A 10,032-nucleotide genomic window follows, 5' to 3' on the forward strand; every position below is an offset into this window, starting at 1 on the left:
ATGTTAGAGCATGTCAGAACAGCTCCAGGACCCAGAAAACCCCTCAGACCCCAGAGGGTTAACATACAGTATGTCCCTTTAAAAGCATTTGCACGAATAACACCGTGTCCTAACTACGCGCGATAAAAGGCATCTTTTCCATGTTAATCCGAGTTTTTGTCTTAAAAACAAGTCTTTTTGTCTTTGTCGCAACGATTCTTATTTAGAAACGGTTTGTTCTCGCTGGAACAACAAACACAAAGTGTGGCAATGATAATCTCAGGCACTGTTTATGTGCTTTATTTAATGTTAAAAGCGTGTAACGGATGCTGCGTTAATTGTGTTAAATATTTTAACGCGTTAAAGCTGGGCATAAATGAATCGCATGCGTTGACGTTGACAGCACTACTTGTCATACATTGCTGACAGAAAATACTGTGGTTTAAAGCGGCACTTGGTAACTTTTTCAACTTAATAAATCCGTTTAGAAATCATTTGGATGGCTAAATAATCTGTTCTGGTGAGAACGGTTACTTTACCCGCTCCCCCCAGCGTTCCCAGGCGGAAAACCAGCCTTGCAACATTGGGACTAATGTCCCGGTAAGTTGAAAATAGGAAGTCTCGTGAGAAGCGAGAACGAGCGAGAAAGAGCGAGAAAGAGCGAGAAACACGAACTGCTTTACGGCAATTCGATATAAACACACACGCCCCCCTCATGCTCAATTCTAGCTTCAAGCGACGATGGATCTTACTTCAAAAGTTCCTGTGGAAAGAAAAAGGAGACGGTTCTCGGCGGAGGAGGTGAGGGAGAGGAAGAAATCTGTTGACAGAGCGAGGGACCGCACAAGGATAAATATTGGTCGTGCGTTTGCGGAATGGCGAGAGCTAAAGGAAAGCGAATCTTGCAAAACAGATGCTGATCTGGGGTTTATGCTAATGCAATTGTAAGTACGTCTTTGTTTTATGTTCTTATTGTAGTTAGTCTTAATAAATGTGTTCAAGCCATGACTGTAAGGGGTAACATATCTGCCTGGCTAGAGATCAAACGCGTTTGTTTTGAGTAACGTTACGGTACATTGCTATCTGTTGCATTGGCTTGCTAATAACTATGATCCTAGATGTGTCTCTGCATTCGTGATTTGGCCTTGGTCAAAACTAAGTGTCTGCTAACTAAACTAACAACAAACATCGGATTTCGTAATGGATTAGCACTAGTCATCAATGTCTGTTCAGTTTTACATTGTGTTGAAAATGTACCAATTTTTTTAGCTACAAGCGCTGACAAGCGACAACGTCCACGCCACACAAGGGCAAGTCCAGACCACCACAACCAGTGGTGTCGAGTATCGGCGAGGATTCAGATCGTGACCTGTAAGTTTTTTTTTCTCTCACAGCCCTAATATTTCAGACATTGACGATATTGAGTGATTAATGGTTTGCTCATCTTTTCAATCAGAGAAGTGAATGCTCCAGAGCTAGGTGTTCGATCACTGGCTAAAGAGGGAGATGTTGAGGTTTTGGAATTCAGGTTAGCTTGCCTTTCAACTCATACTGTGTTATTGTGTATTTGTATTTGTTTTGGGTTGATATGTTTCTTTTCTATTTACTTTTCACCATTTCAATACTTGGTTATGTATTTATTGTTATGCTCTTAGCATGCACTCCATGGATATAAGTAAAGATGAAAATCAAGATTCACCAGATGAAGAGGTGGTGAATGATTTGAGGAATACCTATTAAGTAATGTATATTGTGTTTCATTTATATCCACTGATTTATATTAGCTTTCTAAGGTGTTTATACGTGTTTAATTTACAGCATTATCGCGGATGATTTTTGGGCTCACCCAAGTAATTTTGGCTTGGAAGACGGGGACAGCTCAGATGGGGATTTTGTCCCATCTCTTCATTTGAGGTAAAATGTCATTTGTGGTTGTAAACTAAGTGGTGGCCTGCTCGATAGCACTGATTAATTTTATGTGGTGATCAATGCATATTTTTTTTTTCTCGTTACGCAGAACTGTTGGTACCAACACAGATATGCTTCCTGAAATAAGTGTGGACGAAGCTGTGTTTGATTTTCGAGTAGCTGATAGTCCTCTATAGGAATTGGATTCAGAATCAGTTCCGGAACAAACAAGAGTGACTACAGAGGAAGACCTGGTTGGTAAATGCGCCAACATTACGTACAATGACAATCTCCTTAAACTCGCTCGGCACCTGAAACTACCCATCAATACGTGCAAACACTTAGACGGACTGTCTGGTGTTCCATGTCCTTGTGTGCCACCATTTCAGGTGACCCTGAAACCTCGGGGGACTGGAGCAGTTTTGGAATGGGTAAGATGGTGGTGGACAGTGTGAATGTACATGTAAATCAGATCCCAACCTCAAACCTAAATCTAAAGGCATGGTGGGTGAAATATCAGGCTCTGCTGATTGTAGCCATTAAATGTGTAAAGGCTTGCATATAAACGGCACATTTGGTCACACATAGCTGTTGGATAAATGTTTGTTTCGGTTGATTAGTCTTGATTATTTTTCACTCCCTTTGCATTAGTTATGCCCCTTTGGACACAGCCAATGGAAGTGGAACTCACAGCCAACGTTAAAGTTTGGCATGCAGGGTGGTGACTTCATGCTGTCCACAAATATACTCCTCTCTGGCAACAACTACAGAAAAGTAGCTCTGCTTTTCAAGTTCATGACCATGGGGATGGTTACAGAATCAACCTACTTTCGTATTCAAGATGCATACTGCATAGAGCCTGTCCAAGAATTCTGGGACAACATCAGTGAAGAAGTCATGGAGCGTATGCGTCAAAAGGATCATATTGTTGTCCTAGGTGAGGCATACTTTTGTGTCTTCATCAACATCTATTACATATAAATGTATGTTTAGCTAAGACTTCTATTCAATCTGAGATTTTTGATTTGAACACCTTTTATTCAATTGTCTGTTGGTTATAGGAGATGGCCGAATGGACTCTCCTGGTAAGTTCTGAGTGCATGTTCTATGTTTTATTGTGTGATTAAGGACATAGTTGATATGCTGACAGCTGTGCTTATGCCTCAGGACACTGTGCTCAATATTGCACATATACAACAATTGAGCAAGACTCCAGAGATATTGTCCATATCGTTTCAGTTGACAAAAGGGAGACTAGTCGCAACTCCGTGATCATGGAGAAGGAGTGCTTCATTCGCACCATGGATGCTCTGCTCCCAAATGTCACAATAAAATAAGTGGTTACTGATGCTCACCCACAGATCACCGCATTACTGAGTAAGCAGAACTTATGAACTTTATTTGAAGTCTTGATTTGCATATTGTTTTTGTCTAAGTTTTTTGATGTTCGCAGATCCTGAACGTGGACGATACAAAGCATGGGGTATACAGCATTCACTGGACATTTGGCATGCTGCTAAAAGTCTTAGTAAAAGGATTCGAAAGGTATGTTCCAAAACAGACTATTAAACTGCCAGGGTACTCTCGAAAATGCCATATGGACCAAAATTTTACATGTAACATAATTGTAAGATAAGAGGTTGTTAATAGCTGTATATTGACAATGCTATTGATGTTCAGGCTGGAGCAGTGAAAGGGCAGAATCCAATTCAGGTCTGGAGCTGGGACATTGTCAACCACTTTTGGTACTGCAGCAAACAGGCCTCCACAGAGGAACAATTCAAGGTATGTTTGAGAGTTGAGTATTTGTAGTGGTGATAAACAAAACTCTTTGTGGCAGATTTGTTTTTAGTTGTATGTATTATACAGGTGACATATATTTTTCTTGCAGCTGATGTGGGTTGGTGTGATGCATCATGTATGCAACGAACATTTTTGGGCAACCGGTTGCTGTGAGCATGAGCCACTGGAGGAAGGCAGCCAAGACAAGCCTTGGATCGAGCAAGGTGACCATATAAGAAATATAACTGCACAAATGAACTTCCTAAATGACTGAACTCATTTCAATCATAATATGATTTGTTTACAGGTTCAGCAGCTCACCGGGCCCTGTCTGCAATTGTATTTGATAAGAGATGGCTGAACCAGGTGAAAAAGTTTCTAAACTTCAGGTAATCATCTGCTCTAACTCGAATTTGCCATGTTTTTAATTATGCACATTAACAGTTGAGAAATTATAACTTCAATTATTCTGCTCCAAACACTCACAGGACCACGTCTGATTTGGAGAGTTTCCAAAATCATATTCTGCTCTATGCATCGAAGCGCATGGCATATACCCCTTTTGTATACAAGACCAGGACACTGCTGGCTGCAATTGATTACAATATGCACAATCATCGCGTTCCAGCACGAAACAAGGATGGCCACAAAATGTAAGTACTTACTATACAAATAAAAAAAAATTTTTTGTTTAACAATAATAATAAATTATTTATATATACATTTTATATATAATTTAATTTACCCAAAATTTTATGACTAAGCATATTACAAACTGCCCTTGCTCTCCAGGTACAAAAGATCGTACAATAAAAAATCAAAAAACTGGTCTGTGTATACAATCAAGGAGAAAAAAGAATACAAGTACATCCCTGACCTACAAAAGGCCATTCTTGGTAGGAGACTGAAGAGTGGGACCGGCCTTCCCCGCAAGACCACTCGAAGGCCAGACGATCCAAGGCGGCTTGGTTTGCTTTCCTCTGTACAGCCACCACCACCCACATCAGAGCTCATCCAAAAAAAGGTGTCACGAGGGGACACTGCGCCCACAAACCCACAAGAGGACTGACACTATTCCCTCTTCCCATTTTCAAAGTGTAAATAGTTTGTTATGGACAGTCAGTATTTTTGAAAATTATATATTTTATTGTACAAATAAACATATATTTAAAAAAAAAAACTGTGTCTCTCTTCAAATTTACAATAACATAGTAAGTTTGAGGTAAATATTAACATTAAAAGATGTTAAATTTTTCTAATTCAAACATGACGTGACACCCTAAATCCTGCCATGTATGCCATTTCAATGATGCAGTGCTCGGGGGTTTGGCGACAGCAGACCTTCTCGATGTCTGTTGCCATATCCCGACAATGGCCACAAACGCACCAGTGATGTTCTTCTGGGTGAGTATCAGGGTCTGGTTGCTGGGCTACCTCCATTAGTGACAAGATGTCAAACATCAACCCTGGTAGTCTAGTGAGTACTTTCTCAAGAAGTACGTCCTTCTGGCCAGGCTCCAGAAAATAAATTTTCTCCTACAACACATTATTTATTTAATTAGATACATATATCTTTTGACAAAAACTAACAGTAAAATTTATGTTGTCTGATCATAAACACACCTTTGTCTCGTATGTTCGTTTCTCCTGCAGTTCACGCAGCCTGCTCTGGACATCAGGTTCGAGGTCCTTGGGTCTTGTGCCCCTCCTCGTTGCCCTAGCCCTTGGAGGTTTAGCTTTAGCCCTTGTAGTTCCTATCGCCTGAGGGGTGAATTCGGACGAGGCCGAAGTTGATTCCTGTAATATTATCATTAGATGAAACATTTTCAAAATATCGTGTATTGTACCATCAGGAGCTAACGTTTGATGTTATTGTCAAGGAAAATGAATGTGTGTAAATTGTATATACTTTGGTGGACTCCGTTATGATCTATAATTGTTCAATAATAACAAGTAAAACAGTGATTGGAACCAATAATGTATCCCGTCTACATTATAAAAAACTGCAACGTGTGTTTTGTCTGTACAATGATAAGCTAAACTTTATCGCAGTTCCATTAGCTGTAGATTAAGCTATAACTAATATAAGAATAAGCAGTAATGTTTGCTAGATTCATCCGCCCATCCCGTTACGGCTTATGGTTGATTACAGAATACAAAATGTGCATGTCAATGTTAAATGATACTGTGTATGATGTATTACCCACCTCAGTAGACATGCTCCACACGATAAAGTTGGTGCGTCTGGGACTCATTTGTTCACCACACCGGCTCTGACCATAACAAAAGCACATGAGCAGCGGTAGAAAGGGGGGAGGAGTGCGCCGGCGCGCCACAAGTGACTTTACGTCAGTGATGTGAAAAATATACGCACCGCAGCTGTAGGGGGAGCTCGTTGAGAAAATCAGCAAAGCGGTGGCTAGAGTTACCGAGTGCCGCTTTAAAGTGGACTCGTTTTCAAGGTAGGCTACACAGAATGTTTTTTTAGTGGGCTACACAGAATGTTCTACATTAAATATTTAGCTAACAGTCGTTACCTAGCAGCAATGTATGTTAACGTTAGCTCAGTCAACGTAAGGCTAACATCAACAGGTGTAGACATAAAATATGATTATCCTGACCTGAGCTAATTTACTGAATCAACCACTCACATCTCCTTTCTTTCTTTTCATCCGTGATGACATTAAAGTCTGTTGTTGTTTCTGGCGTTTCATCGCTGACTGTGCCGCAAACACTATAGCCTACCTGCGCATTACAACTTTCAGTGAGCTATTTTACAAAGGCTCGGTCCTGCTCGGTCTGTAAGGAAAAGTCAACAAACTGAAAAGTTTTTTTGAGGTAATGTAATCTTGTTAAAACGGATTTCATAAAATTGGTATCTGTTGTATGTCCGATGAATTACACTGCCACTGCCATATGCGAATATAATGCTTTTATTAACAGCTCTACTTGTCAACACGATCCCGTGTATTCCACTGCCCACATACGTGTGTGTATATCGTACATGCGCATCACTGCGGGGGGGAAACAGACGTTCTTAAAGAGCCCAGCACCTTTAAAGTAACATGTTAATAATACACAAATTATATTGTACTTCTGTACAGATCATTTATCAGAATGATCTACATCCCTTTCCTTTAGCTGAAACTACTAATCATAGAAAGAGAATAAACATACTTAACAACAATCAATACTGTAGTATGAAATTAACTTGATCAAACATCCAAGAACATGAATGACTTCCCTTGTAACAATGTATCCTTTGCAGTGAACAACTGTACAAATGCAAATCAACAGTTGCAAATCAAAATATGATCTCTATATGCACAAAGAAAACAAATAATAAAGAATGATGCTGACAATATGGAAATGACCATAATCAACACATTTATCCGGCACTCAGAATAAGAACCAGAGCGAGTGTCACTAATTCTCCCATTGTTGGTACCTTGGATTCGGCTTGCAAATGCGACCTGAACGCGTTATGTAAGGTGCATTATTGACCTTAGTGGGAGACTGTACTGTGTTCTTTGTCAACTTAGTAGGTGTGGATTCTGGTTGTGGGAGGTGTGTGTGTGGTGAGTCCGGTATATGGGGAACAAAGTCCTCTGTATGGGTAGTGGTGCTTTGAAAGTCAATGTTCTCTGGGGTGAGCCGTGATGGGGGGGGCTCTGCTACAGGAAGGATGTGGCGTCGGTTCCTCCTGTATGTTCTCCCATTGCATTGGATGGTGTATGAGCGAGGCTCCTTGTTCACCTCTTTTACCGTGCCAAGGCGCTCATATCCTTTTGGCGTTTGCATTCTGACAACTTGTCCCTCTGCCAATTGCTGCAGAGGATGACTTGATGTATCGAAGTATCGCTTTTGGGTCATCCTCTTTGCAAGAAGCTGTGCAGTGACTTGCTTGGTACATTTTGGGGCTGGCTCCAACAGTCTAGAGTTTACAGGAATGGCTGACCGTGTCTGTCGTGACAACAGGCGTTGCGCAGGGGAACCCAAAGTTGGGTCACGAGGAATGTTTCTCAGATTCAGGAGGTTAAGAAACACGTCCGTGCCATCTCTGTGGGATTTCTCCATCAGCTGTTTTGCGCTGCGAACCGCTCTTTCTGCCAGGCCATTCGACTGTGGGTACTCTGGACTACTGGTGACATGAATGAAGTCCCACTGTTTGGCAAAGTCTCTGAATTGCTGACACGTGTACTGACTAGCATTATCAGAAATGAGTGTATGAGGTGTGCCGTGCACTGAGAAATGCCTCTTTAGTTTCATGATTACAGCTGATGACGTTATGTTGCGGAGAAGGTCAATCTCATACCAACCCGAGTATGAGTCCACAAGCACCAGATAATTTTGTCCATGCCACTCGAGCATATCTGTTGCCACCGTGGACCAAGGCAGGTCTGGAACTGGGTATGGTCTTAATGGTTCTTTTTGTTGGTGCGGCTTTGTGCTGTTGCAGACTGAGCATGAGAGGAGTTCTGCCGTGATGTCAGCCGTCATCGTTGGCCAGAAAATGATACCTCTTGCTCTGTGTTTGGTAGCATCCAGCCCTGGGTGGCCTCTGTGGACTATTTCGATATATTCTCTCTGCAATGAGCGAGGAATGACTGTTTTGTGGCCTTTCATCACTATTCCGTTTTCCACAGCTAGCTCATCTCTGTAGGGAAAGTACGGACGCACAGTGGGCCACACGCCATGTTCTTTAATTGGCCAACCTCGTTGAATTACAGTGCTTAGATCCTGTAACACATCATCCTCCGCCGTATGCTTTCTGAGTTCCTCCAGTCTGGCAGTGGAAATGTAGTTGATAGACATGACTTCGAATGTGTCATTTTCAGTGTCTGGATGGACTTCAGTGTCTGGAGCTCTAGATAGGGTGTCTGCAAGGTACATGAGCTTACCCTTCTTGTACACCAGGGTGATGTCATAGCACTGTAACCTGAGCATCATCCTCTGTAATCGTGCAGGAGCTGTGTGGATTGGTTTTTTCAGAATAGTTACCAGGGGCTGGTGGTCCGTCTCAACGAGTGTAGGTTTCCCATATACATAGTCCCTGAACTTTGTACAGGCAAATACGACGGCTAGCAGCTCCTTCTCTATCTGCGCATACCGTGTCTCTGTGTCTGTGAGTGTGCGAGACGCATACGCAACTGGTTTTCCCTCCTGCATGCATGCAGCACCCAGCCCGAAGCTGGAAGCATCACAGGTTAACGTAACTGGCTTCTTCACGTCGTAGTATGATAACACAGGTGGGGTGGACAAACATGACTTGAGGGTGTCAAATGCTTGTTGGTGTTGCTGGTACCAGCACCATACTGTCTCTTTGTGTGTCAGCTTTCTGAGGGGCGCAGCAATGTCGCTGAAGTTTGGGATGAATTTCCCCAGATAATTTACCATTCCGAGGAAGCGCTGTAATGCAAGGACATCCTTCGGAGCTGGCATCTCAGAGATTGCTTTTGTTTTGGAAGGATCTGCTTTTAGGCCTTCTCTTGTAAAGATATGGCCCACATAGCTGACTTGGTCCAGCCGAAATTTGCATTTGACAGGGTTTAGCTTGAGTTTGATCTCACGTGCTCTGTTCAAAACCCTTTTTAGGTTGATGTCATGTTCAGCAGGGTTGCGACCTCCGATGATTATGTCATCAACAATAATCGCACAGGGGTACCCTGAAAAGAGCTGCTCCATTGAGCGCTGGAACACCTCGCTTGCGGAGTTAATGCCAAAAGGCATACGGAGAAATCTATAGCGCCCAAATGGAGTGCTAAATGTAGTCATCATGGAGGACTTGTGGTCGAGGCGTACCTGCCAGAAAGAGCTCTTTGCATCTAGCACGGAAAATACGGTTGCTCCTGACATCTGAGATGCTACTTCCTCTACGCTGCGCATAGGGTGATGGGGTCTTTTTAAAGCCAAGTTAAGATCTTTTGGGTTAATACACAACCTGATTTCTTGCCTGTCCTTTTTGTGTGTAACCACCATGGACGAAACCCAATCCGTCGGCTCTGAGACTGCCGTTATGACGCCAAGGCTCTGCATGCGGTCCAGTTCTGCTTTGACACGGCTTTGCATTGCCAGAGGAATGCGATGAGCAGGGCGAACTACTGGCTGCACGCTGGGGTCTACTGTCATAGAATACGTAATTGGAAGTTCTCCGAGCTGGTCAGTAAATAAGTCTTTGTACTCTGTAAGAATATCTCCGGTGCTGCCCTCCATACTGACATGATGCACATCTGGGCTGATTGTGACGATCGCCATGTCAAGGCATGCACGGAATCCCAACAGCGGTTGAACATCTTGATCCACCAAAAAGAATGACAGTGGATAATTTTGCCCATTTAGGCTACATTGCAATGAGACCAAGCC

The 10,032-nt window shown here is 42.5% G+C and overlaps 1 protein-coding gene across 3 annotated transcripts; it reads left to right on the top strand.

Annotated features, from left to right (window-relative positions):
• Positions 1 to 2,032: 2,032 nt before the first annotated feature.
• On the top strand, positions 2,033 to 4,771 carry LOC307006271 (uncharacterized protein). 3 transcript variants are annotated; one of them, XM_079627068.1, is made up of 10 exons: positions 2,033 to 2,318; positions 2,539 to 2,824; positions 2,949 to 2,972; positions 3,055 to 3,264; positions 3,341 to 3,432; positions 3,568 to 3,672; positions 3,779 to 3,893; positions 3,977 to 4,058; positions 4,158 to 4,322; positions 4,462 to 4,771. In XM_079627068.1, exons 7-10 carry the CDS (start codon positions 3,782 to 3,784, stop codon positions 4,736 to 4,738), a joined length of 636 nt encoding a protein of 211 aa, XP_079483194.1. In that variant the 5' UTR covers positions 2,033 to 2,318; positions 2,539 to 2,824; positions 2,949 to 2,972; positions 3,055 to 3,264; positions 3,341 to 3,432; positions 3,568 to 3,672; positions 3,779 to 3,781; the 3' UTR covers positions 4,739 to 4,771. The 3 variants fall into 2 exon arrangements, with proteins under 3 accessions (XP_079483195.1, XP_079483194.1, XP_079483196.1); XM_079627069.1 differs by having other exon boundaries at positions 3,568 to 3,684.
• Positions 4,772 to 10,032: the final 5,261 nt, after the last annotated feature.

The sequence above is a fragment of the Phoxinus phoxinus genome, assembly GCF_949152265.1.
Source record: "Phoxinus phoxinus genome assembly, chromosome: 10".
NCBI lineage: Eukaryota > Metazoa > Chordata > Actinopteri > Cypriniformes > Leuciscidae > Phoxinus > Phoxinus phoxinus.